Source organism: Siniperca chuatsi, linkage group LG17 (assembly GCF_020085105.1).
Source record: "Siniperca chuatsi isolate FFG_IHB_CAS linkage group LG17, ASM2008510v1, whole genome shotgun sequence".
Taxonomy (NCBI): domain Eukaryota; kingdom Metazoa; phylum Chordata; class Actinopteri; order Centrarchiformes; family Sinipercidae; genus Siniperca; species Siniperca chuatsi.
This window is the reverse complement of record NC_058058.1, coordinates 28607077-28634774: the sequence shown is the minus strand read 5'-3', so window position 1 is coordinate 28634774 and position 27698 is coordinate 28607077. Positions and strand designations below refer to the sequence as shown.

The following is a 27698-nucleotide window of genomic DNA, read 5'->3' as shown; positions in this document are numbered from 1 at the left end:
TGGCATAAATTGCACATATGTTGATCATATGTATGCATACATAACAGGTTATTTCTATGTAATGACTTCCTATTAATTATTCAAGAAATGCTCTCTATACAATCCCTACTACTGTTCATAGTAGTTTTTCAAAATCATGCAGAGAAATGGTAATTATCCAGTTAGCAGTTTTTGTCTTCTCTTAGAGGTACTGTTAACACAGACTCTTAAAGGGATAGTTCAACATTTTGGTAATGCTCTTTTGTCTCAGAGTGAGATAAAAAGATCTATATCAATATCATGTCTGTGTGTTACGTACAGAGTTGGAGTCAGTATGTGGTTAGCCTAGCTTAGTAAAGGACCAAGTATTAATAGCCTTCAGTAGACTACACAGTGGGCACATGTCAAAGTAAAACAGGCATTTATACTCCATTTATTCTTCACTTGGTATGCAAGAAAAAAATAACTAGAAGAGAAAAAAATGTGGGGAATTGTGTATTGATGTTCATCAGATGCATGTCAATTCTATCGCCCCTCTAAAAAAGAAGATAATAAAACAAAGAAGGTTAGCTCCATGGTATAACAAATTAAAGCAAACATCACAAAAACTTGAAAGGAAATGGCGTTCCAACAACCTGGAAGAATCCCATTTAGTCTGGCAAGATATAAAACATATATCTTAAAACATATAGGAAATCCCTCCATAATGCCAGAGCAGCCTACTACTCAACATTAATAGAGGAAAATAAGAACAACCCCAGGTATCTTTTCAGCATTGTAGCCAGGCTGACAGAGAATCACAGCTCTATTGAGCCATGTATTCCTATAGCCCTCAGTTGTAACGACTTCATGAGCTTCTTTAATGATAAAATTTTAACTATCAAAGAAAAGATTCATCATGTCCTGCCCTCAACCAGTACCGATTTATCTTTAAACACATGATCCTTAGAAACAGCTGTAAAACTTGATATAGATTTAGACTGCTTTGCTCCTATCGACCTTCTTCAACTAACTTCTACAACTAATTCATCTAAGCCATCAACCTGTCTCTTAGACCCCATTTCAACTAGGCTGCTTAAAGAAGTTTTTCCTTTAGCACTTCTTTACTGGATGTGATCAGTCTGTCTTTATTAATAGGCTATGTACCACAATCCTTTAAAGTAGCTTTAATTAAACCTCTTCTTAAAAAACCCACTTTTGATCCTGGGGTTTCAGCCAACTATAGACCTATATCTAACCTTCCCTTTCTCTCTAAGATCCTTGAGAAAGCAGTCGCCAATCAGTTGTGTGATTTTCTAAATAACAATAGTTTATTTGAGGATTTTGAGTCAGGATTTAGAGTCCATCACAGCACAGAGACAGCACTGGTGAAAATTACAAATGACCTTTTAATTGCATCAGACAATGGGCTTGTTTCTGTACTTGTCTTGTTAGATCTTAGTGCTGCATTCAACACCACTGACCATCAAATCCTATTACAGAGACTGGAACATTCAATTGGCATTAAAGGAACCGCACTAAGCTGGTTTAAATTCTATCAGATCAATCTCAGTTTGTACATGTTAACGGTGAGTCCTCCATGCACGCTAAAGTTAGTCACAGAGTTCCAAGGTTCTGTGCTTGGACTGATTCTATTCACTTATATATGCTTCCTTTAGGCAATATTATTAGAAAAACTCCATAAACTTTCACTGTTATACGGATGATACTTAATTATATCTATCGATCAAGCCAGATGAAACTAACCACTTAGCTAAACTTCAAGCATGCCTTAAGAACATAAGGACCTGGATGACCTGCAATTTTCTGATGTTAAACTCTGGCAAAACTGAAGTTATTGTACTTGGCCCCAAACACCTCCAAGACACAATATCTAAAGATATAGTTACTCTAGATGGCATTGCCCTGGCCTCCAGCACCACCGTAAGGAACCTCAGAGTTATCTTTAATCAGGATTCATCCTGTAACTCCCACATGAAACAAACTTCAATGACTGCCTTCTTTCACCTACGTAACATTGCAAAAATCAGGCACATCCTGTCTCAAAATGATGCCGAAAAACTAGTCCATGCATTTGTTACTTCTAGGCTGGATTATTGCAATTCCTTATTATCAGGCTGCCTGAATAAGTCCATTAAGACTCTCCAGTTGATCCAGAATGCTGTGGCACGTGTACTGACAAGAACTAGGAAAAGAGATCATATTTCTCCAATATTAGCTTCTCTGCACTGGCTCCATGTAAAATCCAGAACAGAATTTAAAATCCTTCTCCTCACCTTCAAAGCTCTTAATGGTCAGGCACCATTGTATCTTAAAGAGCTCATAATACCTTATTACCCAACTAGAACTCTGCGCTCCCAGGTTGCAGGGTTTCTTGTTGTTTCTAGAGTGTCTAAAAGTAGAATGGGAGCCAGAGCCTTCAGTTATCAAGTTCCTCTCCTGTGGAACCAGGTCCCAGTTTGGGTTTGGGAGACAGACACCATCTCCACATTTAAGAGTGGGCTTAAGACTTTCCTCTTTGATAAAGCTTATTGTTAGGGTTAGCTTGGGTGAGTCCTGAACTATTCCTTAGTTATGCTGCTATAGGCCTAGACTTCCGGGAGACTTCACATGATGCACCTCTTTCCTCTCTCCTCCTCTCCATCTGTATGCATTTTTATCCCATTACTGCATGTTACTAACTCGACATCTTCTCTCTCCCATAGTTCTGCGCTTTCTCGTCTCTCTCCTCACTTTCAGCAGGTATTTTTACTTTTGTTACCATTTATCATTATTATTCCTATGACTATCATTCCTATTATTATTACTTTATTAATATTGACGTTACCACTACCATTACATTATTGCTATTTTAAAATTCTAGGTGGAATTTGCATTGTGCTTCCCTCTACCCACCCCCCTTCTCTCGCTCTCTCAACTCAACACGGCAACAGCGGATGGCCACCCACCATTGAGTCTGGTTCTGCCTGAGGTTTCTGTCTGTTAAAAGGAACTTTTTCCTTGCCACTGTCACCAAATGCTTGCTCATGGTGGGATTTGTTGGGTCTCTGTAAATAATATTAAAAAGAGTACGGAAAGTGCAATGAGATAACTTCTGTTATGAATTGGCACTATATAAAAATAAATAAATAAAATAAAATGAATAAATGTCTCTTAGCACTAGTGTGGACCGACACAGCTGTTAGGTGAGATGGAGGACTAAAATGTCTCAGAAGATTAAAAATAGAGCTATTGCGTTAAAAAAGACTTAGTTAGGTAAAACGTGTCCAGCTCCAGCTGGCCTGACAGAAAACATATTGATATTTCATTGATATACAGTAATTTAACAGAGAACGGGTCTTGCAGCACATTCGTTTTCATTTGCAATCTGGCGAGAAACCATACAAGACCAGTAAGGGCAATTATTTTCAGAATGGTGCATATGTTAAGGAGAGAGGTGTTTCCCTCTGGATCACCGTTCCACAGCTCAAAACAACTGTTCTAAAGGGCAAGAAAAGTCAAGTTGTTGCGCCATCCAATTATGTATTTATTATTATTATTATGATGGATTTCCTTGAGCATTAAACAGCTAACACCTGCATTAAGTACACTGGATATAGTGTAACAATGCTTAATTCCTCAGAGTCAGATCACCACTGTTTTTCACTGGGGTTCCCACTGTGCTGGTTTGAGCTCAGATCAGACTCCATTTCCACAGCAGCTCCAGCACTTCGAGCAGACAGATGATCTACAGAGCGAGGCGAGGCGTTGTTGGTTTGGAGACCACAACAGCATGCCACCACGTCAGTGAGATCGGCCCGGAAAGACGGCGTGTAGAAGCCGTAGATGACCGGGTCACAGCATGTGTTCAGGTTGCCAAAGACAAACAGTATGTGGTGCACATACTCAGGTGTGTGCTGGATAATGGCTGGTTGGAACCAGTACCAGATCCCCAGGAGGTAGTAGGGTGTCCAACAGATGACAAAGGAGCTGACAATCACAATGGTCATCTTGAGCGTCTTCATCCGGGCTTTGGGTATCATGTCTGTTCCACTGCGTCTCAGCCAGTGCTCACCATCTGCAGAAACACAACATGGGCAAAAACTAATATAGGAAAGCATTCATTCCATAAATGTAAGCAAATAGGTAATCACCACCTTAAGATGGGGACTATTTACTTTAGGATGCGGGTGTTTGGGAGGGATGCTTCCTGACTGCCACAGTGTCTTTTCTGATATTACAACTACAAAGTTGGACATTTTCAAATTCTGTACATAGTAACTTTAAAGCTATTTTTTGTTGCTACTTTCACCAATAACTATCATCTTTGCTGTGGTTAAAACACAACAACAATAAATACCCCTTACAGCTGTATAATGTAAAGCCAGTTACAAAGCTTTAAAGGATAATTCCAGTTTATAACACCTTTAGTCTTATATTCATAGTTTTGTCCATCATTTTGTATCAGTCGTGATAGCATTGTACTCACCAAGTTAATAGCTGAGTTCTGGGAGCACAGGGACATCAGTAAAAGTCTGACAGGTCAAGAAATACAAGCGGTCTGATGATCAAACTGGTTGCAAACAAACCAGCAGTTTATCCAGATTATCTAAACCACTTAATTTGAAATTGAGCTGTTACAAGTGCTGTCCATGGTGCTGATTCCACAGCGCACAGTTCCTTAAGATTGCACTGGCGTTCTTACAGGTATTCCCACTGCCAGGTACAAGATTTCACTACAACCAAACTAACTCAAATCATCAGCCACATCACCTGTATGTTATAACACTGTGCACTGTAACAACTCTGAGCTCTCTCTACAATCTGTGAAAGGCCCTCACATCAATTCATTTCAGTAGAATCAGGATTAGCAAAAGTAAATCTTTATCTTTTAAGTTTAAGCTCAACTCATCTTTGACACTGAATTAGCACCATTGTCCAGAATCAAGGTATCAGTAACAATCCTCATTGGGTAAACCACAGGATCAAAGTTGAAGGAGTAAGTCATTCTCAGACAGTTTGGGTAATAATTTTGTGAAAATGCTCTGAGAACTGTCAGAAAAGGTTTTTAGTTAGCTACTCTGTGTTGCTCCCATCCGGAAGTCATTCTCTGAAAATGCAGAGAACTCAGAAATTTAAGCCTGTGTTGTCTGCCCTCAGGAAGGAGTCTTTGAGTGTCTGCCTGCCTAGTTTCACCTGACACTGACCTTCTTTTGTTTCCATGATGGCCCAGTAAACAGGCCTATTGTTTTCTGGCTGCACCTCCCTCATCACTGTTATGTACCTGATTAGCATATGATTGGCTTGACCACGGTGTTAATACACTGTGGTAAGTGGGTTGTGTGTGGGTTTCTACGATGGAACACTCCTGGACGAATGAGGGACTACACCGTCCAACCTGTCTGATTGTCTGACTGCTCATTTTTCTGGACCTGTTGGACTTATTTTTAATGATGTCACCATGTTCCCAGATCTCAGCTATTAACTTGGTGAGTACAATGTTATTATTAACAATAGCAGGGATTGAAACAGTACTAGAATATTTACTCAAGAAAAAGTACTGTTACTTCAGAGACATTTTACTCAAGAAAAAGTAAAATTACTTTTGTAAAAATGTACTTGGGTAAAAGTAAATTAAAAAGTACTCTGAGTAAATGTTACTGGAGCAGTTGTGTGGATTGTTGGGAGGAAAGGGTTAAAAATGTCCCACTCCAGATTCTACGTCACAGCTTTTGAGAGTCACAAACCTTTGCTCATGTGCATCTGCCCATTGATCTTGGTGAGGATGCGGGTGTAGCAGAAAGTCATGACAAGCAGGGGGAAGACATATAGCATCACAAAGTGAAACATGTTGTATGCCGTCTCCTGCCAGAGATACTGGAAACTCCCATGGGTCACACACTGAGTGAAGTCCACCCCATCAGCTTTAATGACCCGAAAGATGAACAGCTGAGGATGAAGAGTGTAAAGAGATGAAGAATGAATTGCATGCAGTCACAGAAAAACACAAAGAACCGAACAATGGAGGTTCTTTGACTCCATGGTGGGTTAGGGGTAGGGTTAGGATTAATCTCAAGGCAGTGTCCATGGCGCGAGGATCCGCGGGCCAAAAATGACATCATCGCACCTTTCACCATCTTGCTTATTCACAGGATATTTTGTTTGTACGCCCCCTGGTGTGTTGGAGAATACTGCAACACACAACGCGCTGACCATAAACACCTCTGTGCGTGCTTGCAGCTCTGCGTTGGCCGGCGCCATGGCGTCTCGTGCGAGCACAAACAAAGCTTAACCTGCAAACAGTTGCCCTGGTGGTATAGCATTGACAGTTCTGCTAATAAGCTTAGCTGTATTATAGTGTATTATATTTTGATTTGCTTAGTACTTCTATTCATGTGTGCATTGACGTGATAGTGAGCAGCTGTAACGAACCACCTCCCACGGTGGGTTCATGAGCCTCAACAATGTTATTGTTCTCATTGTCCATGAATGTTTTTGAAAAAACTGGAAACACGGGAACATGATGTAAAATATCTCCTCCACTTGCTTGTTTTTCTGTTCTTAGTTTTCATTTAGCTGCTCCAGTGTCCGGCAGTGATCCATTTTGCTTACACAAGCACAGTTATCAAGATCATGCACAGATTGACCTTAATGTGACCTGTGACAAACTTTATTAATATCCTCCATCAACCAGTTTCTATACTCTTAATCTAATGGGAATGGACATTTGTAGCCCACTCAAGCTTCTCTTTCTTGAAAAGTGACAATAATAGGCTTACGATATTATATCTGCAATAAATAGGTGATCCTCTGATTTTTGCAAGAGGTGGGCCCCTATAATCTATTCAAAACAGTTTTTTATGCTCATGTGAGGAATCTCACTTGTCCCAGTTAAGGTCTAACACTGGAACATAAAGGAGCACACAGTCCACAAACAAAATAAAACATAATAATAAAAATTTTAAAAATCAATCAATATAGGTTATCTGGCATGCAATATATTTTAAATTGCATTCTTCAACAGGCTGCACTCTCAGCACCTCAAATATCCTGCCCTACCCTGCAAAAAGTCTCTGTACCCCTATGCAATATGGAGCGACTTCACACAGAGGCTCTGGCCCTTGGGCCCTTGGGCCCCTGGGCCCGGTAGGCCAGTTAGGTAATCCACCCATGCACATAAGGCAGTCATCCTAAATTCTTCCTGTCAAGCAAGGGACCTTGTTCAGTAGTTGTTTTTTTAATGAGAGAAGCCTTGCCTTATTGTGGTCTATAAACCCGTTTCACATTGTCATGGTAACAGCTTAACCACTGCATACAACTTCCTGTGGCAAGTTTCTTTTTGCCACTTATTGACAAATTGATCCAACAAAAACAACAAAACTATAATGGTTAGTAGCACTGGATACATAATGTAACAAATGAAAAATTTTGGGCAGGTTGTGGAGCAATTTAGTGGAAGCCATAGCTGACAACAGGAAGTTGTATGCACCGGTTTCTCAATGCAGACGCAGTGAGGAATAGAACGTGCCTATTGCGTCCATTATAATCAATGCAATATGCAGGTTAGTAGGCTATTAAAATATAATAATATTTTATTAATAATTTGAGATTATAATTATTATGTTATCATTATTGTTGTTGGAACTATATATATTGAGTTGCCAACTTTCTCTGACTTTATTGTACATTTCAAAAACATGGGAGAAGAAAGCCTTTGTAGAGCAAAGTGAGATAAATTCAAGTTCCTCACAGTATAGGATATATATCCTTAAGATCCTCTAGGAACCGTAATTCAAATGGGTTCTTTGAGGAACCAGTTTTCATACTGAGGAATCCCAAAAGTTCTTGCAGACACCTCTAACAGCATTGAGGAATGTCTGAGTTCTTGGAATAACCTAGAGGTTCTTCAAGAAACTACTCAGTTTTTACAGTAGTTCCTATAGGAAGCTAAAAGCTTATACAAAGACCTCCCAAAAACTCAAGACAAAATATAAATTACAGGACAAAAACCCAGAATGACGATTATCATTACTATTAACTAATGATCATTATTAATTATTAGGTTCTCCTTTCATTTATACATTTTCTTAACTATGTCATTTTTTATAAACATCATATGTTTAAAGATCATTGAATGTTACTCACACAACTAATCAAGGCAGACAATAAATACATTCAAGACATTTATTGGGCTTATAATTCAACATTCTGATTAATAGCAGGTGGGTTGCGGGTGGGTGAAATGGGGTGAAGGGTTAGGGTCTCCCGATTAAGAGAGATGCTGTGCACATTTAAGCACAAGGCACAGCAGTGTCCTTTCATTGATTATTTAAATCTCCCCACAGGATCGGTCAGGATCTAATGTAAATTAATTTTATGTGTTCTTCAACACATCCAAAAGGTTGCATCACTACAGTCCGCACCAGGCGCCGATCCCCAGAACAGCGTGTCCGCACTCAACTTTCTCCCTTTCAACACTTTCAAGTCCTCATCAGGCACAGGTGCAGCTACTATTCTAATCAGTGTCTGCAGCAGCTCCCCTCCCTGGCCACAGTCACTCCATTACAATATCAGTCCTGCTACCTTCTGATGCTGCAGGGATTTAATGAACTGAAGAAGCATCATCAATGCAGCAATGAGTTCCTCTATGTTGGCTTGGCTTCACGTTGCACAAAGTCCTTCAGGGCATGCCAGTTCAGTCGGGTTCAGATCAGGCGACCTAAAGTATTAAATGGAAAACACAAACATTTGTGGCTCGACCCAGAATAAAACCAGACGCATCCAGCTGTAATTGCGGATGTAATGATAGCTAAAATGATATATGCCAATGAAAAGATGCTTAAACTTTTTATTTAAGCACGTTGTTACAGTACTGGGTGTTTTGATAAGTACTAGGCTTATAAATGCTAAATACAGATTATTGTTAAATGATAAGGCCTGTTGCTACGAAAATACACACTCTCCCTGGGATTTTTTGCCCTTAATATCTTAGTGTATCTTCTATATCTATCTGTATTTTGACATGCAAATGCAAAGATACCATTTACAAAATGCTTGCTTTTTAGCGTGCACACAAGTAGACTACACATAAATAAAAATAAATGCACACAGGTACACACATATACACATTGTCTCTTCTTACCGTTTATCCGGTTCCACAGCGAAGAAACAGCTGAATAAATGTCAGGAACAAACTTAATGAAGGCCAGCAGATGAATATCAGCTCGAATAAAGAATAAAGGTCTTGTGACTTTCTTCCACTACAAACATAATAACAAGACACAACAATTTCACATGTTGGCTCAAATTTTCAGCGAAGTTCCCCTTCGGGAGTGGGAAAAATACAGACAGCGCCACTCTGCCATTACAACCCACATTGTGGTCGAGGGTGTATTATCCTAAAGTCCTGTCAACATGATTCAAGCACTCTGCTGCCACCTAGCATCCACAGTTATCAAGTGCAGCCCACACCTAACCCCCCCTTTTACCGCCCTTTTATTGATTTTACTGTTGGGATGTAAAGATAATTTCAACAAATATAACAAAAATGTTTCTGAAATACATTACCTACCCTAGCATTAAGCATGTGTACTCAGACTCATCACCAGCTGGTGAAAATGATAAAGGCCTTCACCTGAAGCTCAGTGTGTAACCTGGGGTTAGGGGTACCTGTGGAGATGCCAGCAGCAGACTCAGGGTCCAGGCCACCAGCAGCATGCGTCTGTTCCTGAGCCCAGCATTGAGAGAACCCAGAGGATGAAGGATCGCCCGATAGCGGTCCAGACTTACCACCACCAGTATGAATGCTGCTGAGTGCATGGCAAAGAGCTTGAGGAAACACAGCAGTTTACACATGATATCCCCAGCATACCACTGAACTGTAATGTTCCAAATGGCATCAAGTGGCATCACTACAAAAGTCATCACCAGATCAGCTGATGCCAAGCTTGCAATGAGCGGGCGCAGGTGTGCTGCCAGGCGATGACCCCGCCCCCAGCACACACTGATCAGGACTGACAGATTACTGCCAGCAGCAAAGACAAACAACACCAGCGTGGCTGCTACACGGCAGCGGGCCGCCACAGTGAAGGATGGAGCCTCCCAGGGTGGAGGGGAGGGTGGAGCAGACGAGTTCAGCAGGGAGAAGACAGAGCCATTCTGTAAAGGATCAGCATGTGTGGAAACCCACAGAGACAGGTTTCTTGTCATCCTGTGACAGAGGGAGAAAACAAAAGCTTTGTTTTGATGGACAAGCACACGGTCACTGACATTACTATGGCAGTATTATGACATAAGCCAGTGATCTTCTTCTGGGAAATGACCTTCCAACACAACATAACTAACCCCCTGAGACTGCTTGCATGTTTTAAGTTATGATATCAAATACATTTCTTTTACAACCTGTGTTTTGCAAATAGCTGGGGGGGGGCACTGTAAATAGAAATGTACCTTTTTAAATAATCTCTGATAAAAATAAAAGTTTCTATTCAAGTGCTTGTGCATGCATTTTTCTGCTGTAGATCAAGTATGAAAAATATGGTAAATTTGAAGGATAAACATATGTATGATTTACACAGTGTTTTCTTATTTTGTTAAAACTGAATCTCAAAGTAATTGCAACTAACCATCAACCTGTGGAGGCAAGAAGATAAAAACAAACACTGTGTGCAGAGAAAGAAGCTGCTGATTCTGAGGACAGAGAGATGAGACAGACAGGATGGACATCTACAGTATCTTAAACATGATGCATCATTAATAACATGTTGAATAAAACACAAAGCGGTAATCAGCCCATACATGTATGTTTTTCTTTTCTTTGCAGTTTTGAGTTTTGAGGGAGTCAGCTGCAGCTGAGCTTGTTGCAGGTTGAAATATCCATCATATGGATCATACTGTTTATGATGAAAATGTGATACTACATCTGTCAGTTGTTTATTTGTGCATCTAAGCTGTTGCCCGCATGCACATATCCAGGGCAGCCCTCCCCCTACTGAAAATGGGTTACTGTGCGCATGGTCATGGGTTTGTTTATGTCTGTATTCTTGATGGTTCCAAACGTTCCACTGAGGTCATGGATACAGCCAATGATAGTAAGTCAGAGTGAGTGGGCCTTATGCAAGAACATTTTTGTATTCTTATCCAAAACGTTTTTCTGTGAGGTTTGTTCGTACGAGTGTTCAAAGTCAGATTCACCAACCTCTCCTAACTGAACAAACTTAGTGACTTAAATCACTCGTTTCAGTCTAATGGATAACACCTGTTCATGACACAAGCAAAAACAGACAACAAAACCAAATACAGAAAACAACCAAAAAGGAGTTGGTAGACACTGAAAACAGAGCTAAAAGAGAGTGAATATCAAGTGACACAAACATCACTCCAAATGAATAATGTTGCTCTGAAACTGCTGGATTTGTAAATAAGTGACTGTTTGCTAACAAGTTCACCACATCAGCAAGGTGATAATGTGTCAATGCTGTGTTCACAACTTGTTTCTGCTGCCCCCAAGTGGCCAGAAAATAAGTTATTGCAGATTAAAAAAACAAAATTACAATTTTCACATTTATTTTACCTTTCCATGTGCATATACACATACTCTGCTCTGTGCTCATATACACAACCATATGCACCGTACCAACCATACATACATACTAATACCAAACGTGTCACATTTCCTCTCTGTGCCTCCGTCCAACCACATTCCCACTTCCCCAAACCCATTCACTGCCATTCTCCACCTGTCCACCAGATGCCCTCTGACTTTTCTACATGTTCCAGTCATCTCACTGACTGGGCCTGTCTCAAACCGGACCCTCCCCACTCCCACTCTGTCATGGAGTGTACTGTGTAATGAAGCACCCTTAGGGTATAAATACAGCCGCAAGCTTCAGGGACGAACTTTCCTCTCTCCGGCGGAAACAGGAATTGTCATAACTTTTTGTAACCGTAGTTTCGTATCAGCATCTTTCGGAAGCAGTAGAAATTGTACAACATGGCAAGTGATACATCATCAGTAGTAGGCTCTTTAGAAAACGGAGCACACAATGTAAACAGAATTGTAACCTAATAAAAGAAGAAAATTTAATAAAATAGAATAAAATAAAATAGCTAAGGGGTCTCTTAATAAGTAATAATAATACATTTAAGGCATCAATAATGTTCAGTAGTTTTTTGTGTAGCTTTTTCAGTGCTAGTTCTCTCATAATAACCACCAATAAAGGTTGTGTCTTAATAAAAATGTATCCAAAATAAATAAAGTATTCAACAGACATTCAGTTTTCTGAAAGCTGTTGTTATTATCCACCAGCTGTTGGAAGATGAGATCGTTTTTCACTGTTTTGCTTGGTTTTTGCAACAGTCCCTGTAAATATACAATCACACATCAACACTTTACAATCAAATGAACACATCTACCATTTTCTAGACTAGAGAAGGACATATTTGATCCTAAATACAATGTAACCTTTAAGTTTTTAATGTCTGTATGACAATATTAAATGTCTATCTTAGTTTGAGCAGTTTACATTTATACAGGTAGTCACACGACAGAGCATCTTCCATGACGAACACATGCTGTTGCATGTGGTCAGTAAGTCAGCATCAATGCAGACTTGCTGTTGGAGGGTTGGACTTCCACTCCCTCCTAATCGGTTTAGGGTGGCACTTAAAGTGGTCGTATTATGCCCATTTTCAGGTTCATAATTTTATTTTTTGGTTATACCAGAATAGGTTTACATGGTTTAATTTTCAAAAAACGCCATATGTTTTATCGTAGAAAAGGTTTCAGTCGTAGTCATCTGGACACTGTTTTCAGAATCAAGACGTTTCGGCTCCCATCCGGAAGTCATTCTCAATTGTGAAAAAATTGGACGGGAACTGGAAATTTAAACTACTCTGAGTTACATAAGCCCTGCCCTCAGGAAGGAATCTGCCTGAGTATCTGTTAATAGCTAGTTTCACCTGAAACTGACCTAATAGTTTCAAGATGGCCCAGTAATCAGTAATCAGGCCTATTGTTCTCTGGCTGCATCTACTTCATCACTGCTAAGTGCCTGATTAGCATGTGATAGGCGTGACCAAGGTGATAATACACTCTGATAGACTTTGGGCAGATTAAATCTCAGACCACCATTTCTGTTCAAAGAGGGTTCTCTTTCTTCACAAAAATGGCTTCCTTGACGCCCGTTCAAACCAACTCTTCTCTCTACTAAGAATCTTCACCTCGCTGTCTTCAAATGTGTGGTTTGTAGCTTTTAAATGCAAATGCACGGCGCTCTGTAATCCTGAGTTAGCGTGTCGTCTGTGCTGATAAAGTCTTCTGTGAAGTGGCTGTTTGGTTTCGCCTATGTACCGTTCTTTGCAGTTTTCCTCACTGCACTGAATGGAGTAGACAACATTGCTCTGTTTCTGTGTGGGTAACCTGTCCTTAGGGTGAACGAGTTTCTGTCTTACCAAGTGTTGCCTGGTTTAAAGAAGACAGGAACATCGTGCTGTCTAAAGATCCTTTGTAGTTTTTCAGACAGTCCAGACACATAAGGAATGGAGACACCGTTCCTTCTTGGTTCAGTTACACTTTTGTCCTGTTTTTTGGCTCTTTTAACTTTGTTGATAGCCCAAGTAGGATAACCACAGGCTGAGAGTGCATTCTGGACATGCCTTTCCTCTTTCTTCTTACCCTCTGAGCCTGTGGGCACTTCTTTGGCTCTGTGCTGTAATGTCCGGATTACACCCAGCTTGTGCTGTAGTGGATGGTGTGAGTCAAAGAGCAGGTATTGATCCGTATGTGTTGGTTTCCTGTACACTTCTATCTGGAGCTTTCCGTCCTCTCCTCTGAGAGTAGAACAATCAAGAAAGGCCAAGCGGTTCTCTTTTGCATCCTCACGCGTGAACTTGATGTTGGGGTCCACCGTATTAATATGCTCTGAGAACGCTTCCAAGTCTTGTTTCTTGATTTTCACAAAGGTGTCATCCACGTAACGGTACCAATGACTTGGTGGTGTGCCCGGGAACGAGGATAATGCCTTCTTCTCAAACTGTTCCATGTACAGGTTGGCCACAATGGGAGAGACCGGAGAGCCCATAGCACAACCGTGAATCTGTCTGTAGAAGTGTCCCCGGAATTGGAAGTAGGTTGTGTTGAGACAGATGTCTAATAGTTTACATATGTGTTCAGGTGTAAGCTTGGTCCTTTGCTGCAAGGTGGAGTCCTCCTGCAGTCTTCTCATCACCGCTGACACTGCTTCTGAGGTTGGGATGCAAGTGAACAAGGACACTACATCATAAGAAACCATAACGTCATCTGGGTCCAACTGGAGATGTTTCACTTTGTCCACAAATTTCTGTGTGTTTTCCACATGATGTACTGTGTTCCCCACCAACGGAGCCAAGATTGTAGTCAAATGTTTGGCTATGTTGTATGTGATGGAATCTGTGCTGCACACGATGGGTCTGAGTGGAACATTCTCTTTGTGAATTTTGGGAAGGCCATAGATGCATGGAATGGCTTCCCCAGGGTATAGTCTGTAGTACAGAGGCCTGTCTATCACCTCCTCCTTCTCAAGCTTCTGTAGACAGTCTATAACCTTCTTCTTGTAGCCATTGGTTGGATCTCTTTTAAGTTTTTGATATGTGGTTGTGTCTTCAAAAAGGTTGTTGACCTTGGTTTCATAATCGGCTGTGTTCAGAATCACAGTGCAGCGACCCTTGTCTGCTGGTAGAATGTTTATGCTGTGATCCTTCTGCAGTGCTGAGAGTGCCCTCCTCTCTTCGGATGTAATGTTGGAAGGAGGTGGTTTGGCACTCTTTAATGTTGCAGTGACACGTAGCCTCAGGTCTGCAGCCTCTGCTTCAGTCATCTTGTTCTTCCTAATGGCTGTTTCGGTGGCTGTGATGTAGTCCACTGTAGGGATGTGGTTGGATGTAACTGAAAAGTTGAGCCCTTTGGAGAGCACATCTTTTTCTGCCTGTGTCAGGATGCGGTCTGATAAGTTTTTGATCCAATTGTTTCTGTTAATACATGTCTCACTTTGTTCAGTCCCTGATCTCCTGTTGTGCTGGTCCTTTCCTAGATTCTTCTTATTCAAAAGGATGTTAAATTTCTTAATTTGCCGCTCCTTGCTCTCCCTATGTTGTGCACCCTGTGCTACCTGTGTAAAGTCCATCACTCTCTTGAGGATTTCTTCTGGGACAATGCTTGATAACTTCTTCTGCAAAAATTCTATTCTGTTCTTCAAATTGTCTATTCTTAAGTTGTTTTCCTGATCCTTTCACTAAGCATCTGGGCCAGGTTTCTTCTCCAAATCTTCTCTGCTCTGTGTCCTTTTACTGGTGGTTTAATCTGTAGGCTCTTGGGAATAATCTTGCTCTGCCTGCATCTTAGATTAAAACGGAGATGGTTCCTGTGGTCTGCTAATTTCCTGGCTGTGTTTTCGAGTTCCAGAACCAGATCCACGGTTTTCTGCCCAAAATTCTTCAAAATAAGGCGGTGTAGTCCCTCATTCGTCCAGGAGTGTTCTATCGTAGAAAAGGTTTCAGTCGTAGTCATCTGGACACTGTTTTCAGAATCAAGACGTTTCGGCTCCCATCTGGAAGTCATTCTCAATTGTGAAAAAATTGGACGAGAACTGGAAATTTAAACTACTCTGAGTTACATAAGCCCTGCCCTCAGGAAGGAATCTGCCTGAGTATCTGTTAATAGCTAGTTTCACCTGAAACTGACCTAATAGTTTCAAGATGGCCCAGTAATCAGTAATCAGGCCTATTGTTCTCTGGCTGCATCTACTTCATCACTGCTAAGTGCCTGATTAGCATGTGATAGGCTGTGTGATAGGCCTGTGTCTTGAATGCTCCGTTTTAGCTACCGAGTGAGGCATCTCACTTCTATTGGATTTTTGTTGGGAGTTGCACTTAAACAGCCATTGTAGCTTTTGCTGGGATCCAGCCGAACTATTGTCGGCAGTCCAGAACAGCTCAGAGCCCGTAGAAAAGCACTAGGGGTGTTATCAACTTAGCCAAACAGCAAGTTACCCAACATACCGTAAGTGGATTGCCAACATAACAGCTTGTAATCATAAATTCACCTCCACACTAGAAACATTGTTCTACATCTTATGATCAAAAAACCATTGGCATATTTCTTCACAATTTTAAGTAAAAGTGGGCCTAGAACCACTTGAACACAATAACGGTAGCTAACACTACCAAATTAACTGAGACCTACAGTGGTTTGGTGCCCTCACATCTCAGCCTGAAAGGTAACGTTATAAACATACATCCACATGCACACTTGGACACTGTTATTGTGATTGAAAAACAATCACCATTTTTTATACAGTTTTACATACTTGTGGGAAAAAAGCTGATGAGCAAAACCATTTGAACACAGTAACGTTGACTACAAAGTTAGTAGAGGCCTACATTTGACTGTGACCGTAACATAGCAGCGGCGGATGGCCGCCCACCATTGAGTCTGGTTCTGTCCAAGGTTTCTGCCTCTTAAAGGAAGTTATTCCTTGCCACTGTCGCCAAATGCTTGCTCATGGTGGGATTTGTTGGGTCTCTGTAAATAATATTATAAAGAGTACAGTCTAGACCTGCTCTATAGGAAAAGTGCAATGAGATCCCCTCTGTTATGAATTGGCACTATATAAATAAAAATGATTGAACTGAATTGAATTGGTATACGTTACTCATAAATCCATATCCACAGAACAGCATTGTTCCATATCTTGAAATACACAACCCATCGCCATATTTCAACACAATTTCAGGTAAAAATGGGCCTACAGGGGATTAGCAAAACCATTTGAACGTTAGCTAACTAGCTTTAACACCTGGTACAACATTACAATTTTAGCTGGGTTAGCTACAACCTCCAACTCCACACTCGGAAAAGGTTGCCTTGTTTATTTTAAATAGAATCCATAACTAATAAAGCATACTTACAGGTTGTGATTCTGAATCTCCACATTGGCCAAACAAAGTTGGAACTGCAGTGTCTTTCAGGAGAAACTGTTTAGAAAATCCTGAATTGAACTGTTGCCGGTTCACAAAGCAGTCCTCAGTAAGTGAGAAGTGAGCACAAAAAAAGGTGGGGTTGTAGTCCTGAGGAATACATTTTAACCACTGACTCTTCAATTCATCTTCCTTTGGAAGACAATACAAAGGAAATTTCCCCTCGCACTGACGAATACAGCGTCTCCTAGACATGGCGATACCACAAACTGAACGCTTCCGGCCTCCGCTCTAAGTACCTTGGTTTGAGGGCATGCCACACTAGCTAGGTGTGCATTATGACGCATGTTATATAGTGACGTAGATACATTACGGAAGTAAAGGCTGGACTACAATTGAGCTGTTTTTAAGCAGTGTTTTCTGTGGGAGAGGGTAACTCCCTTTGGGGTGGACTTTAGGCTTTTTCACTTTGCAAAACTATTACATGCACAAAAAAGAAACACAATAAAGGAAAGGGAAAAGCCAAAAAGCATAATATGACCACTTTAATGTGGCTGTCCCTAACGTGGAAAAAGTAGAAGTGTGTAGGGAGAGGGTGTAGGGGGTGGTTTGAGAAAGGCCCTCTGACTCCCTCCTGCCCTGCAGTAACCCTTTTCCCTCCAGTCCCAGTCACTTGACCTTCCCTACCCACCTGCTCACCTGTCTCCACATGCCCTCATCAACAATGCAGTATTTAACTCGCCCATTTCCACTCACTCCTTGCCAGTTTGTCAAAATTGTCAACGTTGCTTCATGCCTTTGCTTTGGAACCTCAGCTACCTGTATCCTGACACCTAGAACCAGTCCTGTATCTGTGCCTGCCTGTCTGTCTGCGCCTTTTCCCAGCCCCATTCCTGCTATCCTGGGGACTTAATACAACTTCAGTTTGGACTGCTTGGACTCGCTACCCATGCCTGTGAGCTTTTGTGTCTTCTCTTCTGTCAATAAATCACTGAACTGTCCCTGCTTGCCTCGATTGTCTGCATTGCGGTCCTTCCCTTGTTGCCTGTATTCACCGGCCATGACAAAACCAGTCACTCTTGGCTCTCTAGGCAAGCCCAGACAGGCCCACAACTATTAGTTGTGATAGTTCAGGACCAAGATAGTTTTTAAAAATCATAAGGTTTGTTTCTCAATGCTGTAGAGAAGGCTGGATTAGGCATCAAACTTACACTTGGGGTCCATTGGGCAATTGCAAAAGTAGTACTATATAACAATATTTGTAATTGTATGTCTTCAATATCCAGTATACATGTCTTGAGGCAGAGCTATAGTCACCTCAATATTTTATCCAACTCCCTTCAATTTTACTTCCAAAGTCTTAATTTTCCCTATATTCCTCCTTCTGAGTTTTTACATTCATTACAAAGACTTGGTTCATTTTATGTCTAGACTTTGGTGTTGTGTAGTGGATGTAATACCTTGTATTACATTTTCCAAGCAGAGTTGCACAAGTAATGAAGACGGTTTGCTCTTATATCTCTCCAGTCTACCTCTTCAATGGGTGCGCCAAGCTCCCCATGTACTTTTGACATCAATAGTAAGTTTCAACTATCTGCAAGCCTGATTTTTGTACAGTGTTATTATAATGTAGGCCTATAGAAACTAATGACTGCTTCAGAAAACAAATCGAGAAAAATGTAAAACACAACATCATGCTTTGTAAGGTGACCAGCAGTAATGTAAAGTATATACAATTTGTAATTGCCCAGCACATGCAGATATCAGTGTCTGATGAGTGGAAGACGGCGCGGGTGCGCCCTCTGCTGGCGGACCACCGCAGCTGTTCATGTGTTGTTGCACCAAAGAACTCGTACAGGCAACGGCTCTGTCTTCTTTAAGCCCGTTCAAACGTAACATGATAAAGACGGCCATTTTCACGCAATAAAATCCGAACTCTTCTGTTCTGTTTAATGACGGTCTGAGTGGATGCATTCTCTTCTTTCTCTCACTTTTTCCATATTCTCATCTCCGTATATTAGACTGCATTACTTCAACATTGGGGGGAGACGCGCCCTCATCCCCCACCGACATGCGGACACCGATACTGACTTAAATGCACTATACCATCTATACTTATATTAGGCTACTACACTTTAGTACTGAACTACAAAGACACAAGCAGCAGTGAAATTACCTGGAGAAGAATCTTCTCAGTGTACTGGTGGTCAGATGAAGACAAAACCTGAAGGAATCTGGTTTCAGAGCAGAGCTGTCCAACGCTCACTTTGCCAGGTCTCTGTCCTGATAAATCAACGATTCAACCGGATCAGCGTGATAGTTTGTATTATTTTTGTGCACACACACACACACACACACGCACACACTGTTTCTACAGTGAATATCTTCAGCGTGAACAAGGAGCCACAAGGATCAATGCCGATTGGTTAATTAAGGCGGGTGACGTGCGGGATGTTGCAGCGGTAGCCACCTTTGTCACAGAAAAACATCCTGGGGGAATTTCCAGCACATGATGGGCTCTTTGCGCAGAGCTGTGGAGATAAGAGCTTAATCACAGATTTGTTCAGCAAGGATCATGTTTTTATTGACATGCAGTTGTAACTGTGTCTGTCTGCAGTGTCAGTTAAACATCACAATTGTAACATTCTATACCTGCCTATACCAATTACTCGTCCTCAGTGCCGCTGCTAGCCATTTTGGTGCCCTAAGCATAATTCCTTTATCCTAAGCATAATTCCTTTATCCTAAGCATAATTCCTTTATTATTCGCCCGCGCCGGACCATCCGGCGCGGGGGGACACTAGACTACAGCAACTATTAAATATCTTTCTTGTTCCCCCTTTTTTGTTACATATACATAGCTAAAATGTGCCTAATATTTCTATAGGCTAATGAAATAATACCGGCATTTAAAAAAAAAATTTCATTAGGCTATTTTTGGTGCCCCCTCAGCACTTGGTGTCCTACGCACAGTGCGTGATGCGCGTGGTGGGAGCGGCTGCTCGTCCTGTTCATGACTCTTTCCTTGTTATTATTTGATTTTTCAGTGAAAGTGTAAAAGAGCATGTATGCTCAGCCAACCTTATCCATGTACATGTTAAATAAATATCTGCATATTCCTTTTCATTCTATAATTCATGGGATCTGACAGAAATTCCAAATTTAAAACATTTTGTTCAAGGTAAAATAAAATATCACAACCCAATGACATGCTCATACTTATCAAGTGCTCACCAGATTAGGGTATATGTATTCCATAAATGACAAAACACACTTGAAGCACAAAAACCACATATCCATTTCATGTTTTATCTGTGATGCCTTACATGCAGGCTACATATAGACTGGTGCAGTATTTGATGTATGGATTCAATAACCTGATTACATTTATCTTCAAAACTGACTGCATTTGGGGCTATGTGTTTCTGAATTAAACGTGGGTTCAGCAAAGTCTCTGAGATGTAACAAACATGCCTTCATACCAATACTGATGTATCTCAAAGCAAGGTCAAATATTGGTTGATGGGTTCAGCATCAGTGATGGTCCTGTCTCTGTCATTGCCTTGCCATGTGTGCTACATATCAATACTGAGGACATACCATTTTTGATATTCATACCAATACTGATTATTCAAAGTTTTTAAAGATTTCATTTGTGTAGGTCAAATATTGGTTGATGAATATTGGTAAACAAATGTAAACAAAAAATTGTCCACATAATGAACTGGTCTTTTGTTGAGGGACACAAAAAAATACAAAAATCTAAAAATATTAAAACATTACGACCATAGAACCTAGAGATGAATGCATACTTGATTAGATTACTTGATTTGAAATAATTGATGTTGAGTACTATACATGATAATTCAAATATTACAACATATACACTGTAAATGTAAGGGGTTAGAGCAAAGGCACATAGAAGTGAGTGGGATCAGTGGTGGGCTGCAGGCACAGAATTTGTGAATGCTTTTACAGTTTTTCTGCACTTCTGTCAACTGTATTCTAAGACTGCAAGTGCAGTGAACTTCAAATGCATTCACTAAACTCTTGATGATTTCTGGTTCCTTTAATACAGTTCTCATTACTGTTTGCAAAACTATCACATAACATGGATTGCAAAACATCTCACACAAGTGAAGACACTGAATGCAGATTTCAAATGAAAGTCTTCTACTCACAATATTCTTAATCTTAAATGGAACCCTCTAATTCGGGATGGGCTTCACCCTGCCCCCTTGTTAAAAAATCTGACTCCACATTCAGACCTTACATATACTTTGGTTATTGGTAATTTCACTATTCAATTCAATAAGACCTATGACCTTCTAAGTAAAGCTTTTTTGGCACTTATTACTTAGCCCTGAAGTTTATTCTCTCCCGTGGGATGTCTGCCCTGAATGTTTCTTCTATCTCTTCCGCTGTGTCAGATCACTTTCTAATTAAATTTGAAGCGACACTAGCCTGTCTTTGTAATGTTGGCCCCAATGTTTTTAACCACTCGCCACATTGGCCCGTCAACTTTAACTTCACTTAATGAACATTTACCTGCGGTCCTGGCTCCTTTCATGGCAGCGACAGAGCCTGTTGAAAATTTTACTAGTGACTTAAACACAGCCCTTTCTACCCTCATGGGCTCAGTTGCACCTCCTTCTACCAAAACTAGATGGTCAAAGAGGTCTACACCCTGGTTTACAGATGAAACACGTGTTCTTAAGTACGCATACAGGAGATTGGAACCCAAACGGCGTAAATCAAAACTAGAAGTTTTCCACCTCGCATGCCAAGAGAGTGTACTGAACTACAAGAATGCTCTGTCCAGTGCCAAAGTAGCCTATTTCTCTTGCTTAATCAGTAACAATAAACACAATCAGAGATTTCTTTTTGACACTAGCTAAGCTTACTCAAAAGCCGCTGTCTGTTAGTTGATGACCCCTTATGGCTCATGATTTCTCAGACTTTTTCTGTGGGAAGATAGATGAGGTTAGATACAAAATTACTTCCTCATCTCCAGCTACTTCTGCAGAACCGGTCGTACAATATTCTTATTCTGATTCCCAGTTAGTCTCAGTTCTTACAGATTTTGAGACCATCTCTCTTCTCTCGAAACATTGTCTAAGCTGGTGCTAACTTCTAAACCAACCACCTGCCTCCTCTACCCCTACCAGACAAACTTGTTAAAGATCTGTGGCCATTTTTGAGGCTTAAAATGCTGAATATTGCTAATTTGTCACTTATGACTGGCATTGTCCCAATTAGCTTTAAGACTGCTGTGGTTAAACCACTACTTAAGAAACTACACCTTGATCCAGGGTCTCTAAATATTTATCAACCAGCAACTTTCTGCCCACATATTTAACAGTTATCTTTTTGAACATTTTCAATCTGCTTTCAGGGCCTGTCACTCCACTGAAACTTTATCTTCTGTTTACCATAGATTCGGATTCCACCTCACTGTTTCTTTTACTGGATCTCAGTGCAGCTAGATCATTGTATATTCCTTGATCGACAGGAAAATCAATTTGGCGCCTCCGGCCTGACTCTCACGTGGTTAAAGTCTTAACTATCTGACAGAACACTGTGTTTCCTATAATAATACTCCATCAAATATTTCTGATGTGAAATATGAATTACCTCTGATCTTGGCCCTCTGATTTTCTCTCTTTATATTTCACCTCTTGGCCAAATTATACACAGTCATGGAATTCATTTCCACTGCTACACTGATGATACTCAGCTGTATGAGCCTGTAAAGGCAGATGATCATTCCCAAATTATTAAATCAGAGGCCTGCTTGTCTGCTGTGAAAAAATGGATGTCATGTAATTTCCTGCTCCTAAATTCTGATAAAACTGAGATGCTGGTAATTGGCCCTGCTCGACTTAGACACCAGTTTGATCACTTAACAGTAACTCTCGACAACTGTGTGATTTCTCAAAGTCTGACAGCCAAGAATCTTGGTGTTGTGTTTGATCCTACCCTCTCATTTCATCAGTCCTTGGCTGATGCATAGATCCTAATTCACGCCTTTGTTTCATCCAGATTACTCTAAGGTTTGGTTATCAGGTCTAACCCTTAAAATAATTCAGAATGCTGCAGCTAGAATCTGAACTAGAACTAGAACATTTTATCATATCACGCAATCTAGATAATAAAAAATATGCAGCGGGAGTATTTATAGATTTTAAGAAAGCATTTGATACCATAGATGACATATTACTCAATAAAATGGCAAGGTATGGCGTTAGAGGAGTTGTGCTGAACTAGCTGAAAAGCTATACAGGAAACCGGCAACAATATAGGCAGGTAGGATACTACAAATCAACAAGTTTGGATATTACTTGTGGAGTCCCACAGGGGTAATAATTAAGTCCTAAGGTGTTTGTTCTGTATATAAATGACATATTTAAGTTATTAGGAATATTGAAATTAGTTTTATTTGTGGATGCCACTAATATGTCACGACAGAAATTAGTAAATTAAAACAGTGATTTGACAAAGTATTATTAAATTTGAACAAAACCAAACTTGTGGTTGGAAACTGTAAAATAAACACAAGTACAAGTAATGAGACAAGGTTATTATAGAAAGAGTAAATGAAAATAAATGTCTGGGTGTGACATTAGACCACAAAATCTGCTGGAAACCTCATATAACATTTGTGCAAGAAAAATTGGCAAGAGGCGTTGCAGTTCTGGGAAAAAAATAGACACACTCTGGATCATAAAGAACTTTACACTCTGTATACTCATTCACTTGTATTACTGTATCTGAATTACTGTGTGGAGGTATGGGGCAACACCTACAAAAGCACCCTACAATGATTATGCATACTACAAAAAAGAGCCATAAGGATATTAAACAATGTAGGATTTCATGATCACACTAACAAACCGTTTTTAAAGTTACATGCATTGAAATTTCAGGGATCTGGTGGAATTTAAGACTGCACATACAATGTACAAAGCAAGAAATAATTTACTTGGCAATGTGCAAAGACAGAGAGGGAGGTTATAACTTGGGAAATTGAATTTTAAACAACAAAAATTTAGAAAGTAATCTTTGCTTCCCTTCATTGGCTCCCTATCCATGTCAGATCAGACTTTAAGGTGCATCTGACAACTTACAAAATTGTAAATGGGCTCAGCCTTTCATACCTGTCTTATTTCCTTAAATCTTATATTCCATCCTGATCACATTAAAAAGAAGTCAGCAGGCTGCAGTGCCTTTTCCTATTGTGCTCCCTTCCTCTGGAATAACTTCCCTATTGACATTAGTGTCATAGTTTGCCACATCTCTCTCCCTATCCTTGTGTGCTCTCCTCTTCCTGTATTCCTTGTCAGTCCTCTGTTCATCGCTGGGTGTGTGTGTGTGTACTGGCCTGGGCGGGGCGCCCTGGCTCTCCCTCCTGCTGCTGATCACCGGCACACCTGACATTCATCACCCAATCAGTCTCCACAGTATATCAGAATCAGAATCAGAATCAGAAATACTTTATTGATCCCCGAGGGGAAACTCTTTTGCTACAGCAGCTCACTATCACTATCACATATAATACACTATAATACAGGTCAGAAAATAAATTAAGTACCAAGTGGGTATAAGTATAAAATAGAATAAGTGTGAAGTACAAAGTGTGTACCTACCTCCACCATACTACCAGCGCCAGATCGTCTCCGTACACCAGTACGATACCGTCATCTCTCTCTGCCAAAGAGTTATTCCCTACCGGTGATCGCAGCCACCGGGTCCTCTCTTATCTCTGCAAAGCTGCCTTCCTGTTCTGCCTGCCACACTACACGAGCCATACCTAGAACCTACACTCACCGTCTCCGTCCTCTTAGCCCAGTCGGTTCTCCACGGACTGTATCGACAAACGCTTTTAGCTTTCCTATTTCTTTTTAGCTTTCCTTTTTCTTCCAAACTTGAGTAAACTTTTGTGTAAGTATATTTTAAACTAGACTCTCTATGAAAATGAGAGTAGAGAGTGTTTTGGTAATTTTTTTTCGTCATGAAACTTCTTCTCCTGTCAGGGCATCACTGCAGAACATCTGTTTGGCCGCATTGTTTACACCAGGGTACAGCTGATCACGCTGAAGCCGAGCAGCATGGCACCCAGAACAACTGATATCTAGAGGAGGACACACCGAGGATGCAGAGGTGGAATGAAGCAGTGAGGGAAGAGAGAGGGGTCCAGACAAAAGAGAATTAAGAACAAGAGATTTAAGCCGCGTCTGCCTTCTCTCATCATGGGTAACATGAACTCACTGGTGAATAAAATGGACAAGCTAACGGCGTTAGCTCGGAATCAGACAGAGTTCCATGAGTGTAGTTTGATGTGCTTCTCAGAGACATGGCTATACCAGGATCATAACGTTTCCATTGACGGCTTTCAGACTGTTCGGGCCGGCAGGGATCACACCGGGAGCGGAAAGGGGTGGGCTTACTGTGCTGGTCAACAACAGATGGTGTAACCCTGGTCACATTACTATCAAGCAGAGTATCTGTAGCTCGGACATTGAACTGTTAGCTGTGGGACTCCGGCCATATTATCTGCCACGTGAATTGTTTACATCCCCCCCTCTGCTAACCCGGCATCGGCTTGCATCGCCATTCACACCGCCATAGCACTCCAGACTCAACACCCGAGTGCACTCATATTAATCTCGGGTGACTTCAACCATGTCAGTGTTTCAACGACACTTATTAATTTCACCCAGTATGTGAGTTGTCCTACTAGAGAGGAGAGGACACTGGACCTGCTGTATGCTAATGTTAAGGTTGCATACAGCTCTTCCCCCCTCTCCCCCTTGGGTAGGTCAGACCACAACCTGCCTCTGGTTAAAAGGCAGCCTGCAACCACAAGGACAGTGAGGAGATGGTCAGAGGACGCCTATGAGACACTTCAGGGATGTTTTGAGGTGACAAACTGGGATGCACTCTGTGAGCCTCATGGAGAGGACATTGATGGGCTTACTGAGTGCATCACACCATTTCCACATTTAAGTGTAGGCTAAAGACTTTCCTCTTTGATAAAGCTTATAGTTAGGGTTGGCTTGGGTGAGTCCTGAACCATCCCTTAGTTATGCTGCTATAGACCTAGATTGCCAGGAGACTTCCCATGATGCGCCTCTTTCCTCTCTCCATCTGTATGCATTTTTATCCCATTACTGCATGTTACTAACTCAACATCTTCTCTCTCCCATTGTTCTGTGCTTTCTCGTTTCTCTCTTTCCTTCTGTCGCTTTCAGCAGGTATTTCTGCCTCCGGAGCTGCAGAGACTGGATCTGTATTTGTGGGCCACCTGCTGCCCCTGTGTTCCTGCTCAACAACTGCAGTACCAATTGTAGTTATTGGCTCTGTTGCTGATGCTGACATTATTTTTCCTATAGCTGTCATTCTTATTATTAATTTATTTATAGTAACACTACAATTACTATTCTACTATTTAAAAAAATATTAATTCTACGTGGTCTTTGCATTGTGCCTCCCTCTCCCCCCACCCTTCTCTCTCTCTCTCTCTCTCTCTCTCTCTCTCCATCTGTATGCATTTTTATCCCATTACTGCATGTTACTAACTCAACATCTTCTCTCTCCCATTGTTCTGTGCTTTCTCGTTTCTCTCTTTCCTTCTGTCGCTTTCAGCAGGTATTTCTGCCTCCGGAGCTGCAGAGACTGGATCTGTATTTGTGGGCCACCTGCTGCCCCTGTGTTCCTGCTCAACAACTGCAGTACCAATTGTAGTTATTGGTTCTGTTGCTGATGCTGACATTATTTTTCCTATAGCTGTCATTCTTATTATTAATTTATTTATAGTAACACTACAATTACTATTCTACTATTTAAAAAAATATTAATTCTACGTGGTCTTTGCATTGTGCCTCCCTCTCCCCCACCCTTTTCTCCTCTCTCTCCTCCTCTCTCTCTCTCTCCCTCTCTCAAAACCTAACACAGCAGCGGCGGATGGCCACCCACCACTGAGTCTGGTTCTGTCCAAGGTTTCTGCCTCTTAAAGGAAGTTTTTTCTTGCCACTGTCGCCAAATGCTTGCTCATGGTGGGATTTGTTGGGTCTCTGTAATTAATATTATAAAGAGTACGGTCTAGACCTGCTCTATAGTGCAATGAGATAACTTCTGTTGTGAATTAGCGCAATATAAATAAAAATGAATTGAATTGAAGGAGGTGCAGAAGGAATGTGTGAGGAGAGGGTCTTCCTACCACCCCCCATCTGCACTTAACGACTTGCAGGTGTTGCCCCCCCGGTGGGTGTCAGGGAGGGGTATGTTCCTAAACCCTGCAACTGTATGTAGAAACAAAGAGGCAGAAAACTTTAGCTTGCTTTCAGCTCGACTGCAGGATTTATTCTCTTCCCTCAACATAGGAAATACTAAACCAATGACTTCCTGAGGAAATCAACAAAAGGCTCTTTGTAGCATCAGGTAAGTTACAGTATCTTCAAGTATAGGAGATATCACCATATCTTCAGAAAATACATAAGTAACCATAGCATATGTAAATACATTGCAACTGAAGCACTGTGAAATAAACAGTATGAATGACCATAAGTTTCCTTGTTCTTCAGTTGCACTTGAATTACATATTTACCAGTAAAACAAACATAATTTATTCTTATTTGGTTATTGTAACTAACATTTCCCATAGTTCGACACTTTCCTCACATTGGATATCAAACCATAATACACAACCTTACAGTGAGTAACTATTAAATTTACCTCTCATATTACTCCTACTCCTTTGTCACACATTCACAAATTACTGTATTTAT

The 27698-nt window shown here is 40.9% G+C and overlaps 1 protein-coding gene across 1 annotated transcript; it reads right to left on the bottom strand.

The window, feature by feature from the left end:
• Positions 1-3014: 3014 nt before the first annotated feature.
• Positions 3015-19408, bottom strand: LOC122864755 (gonadotropin-releasing hormone II receptor-like). The gene is made up of 4 exons (XM_044172370.1): positions 19088-19408; positions 9628-10168; positions 5706-5907; positions 3015-4036 (listed from the first exon to the last, which is right to left on the bottom strand). The coding sequence occupies exons 2-4, from the start codon at positions 10165-10167 to the stop codon at positions 3609-3611; spliced, it is 1170 nt and encodes a 389-aa protein (XP_044028305.1). The 5' UTR covers position 10168; positions 19088-19408; the 3' UTR covers positions 3015-3608.
• Positions 19409-27698: the final 8290 nt, after the last annotated feature.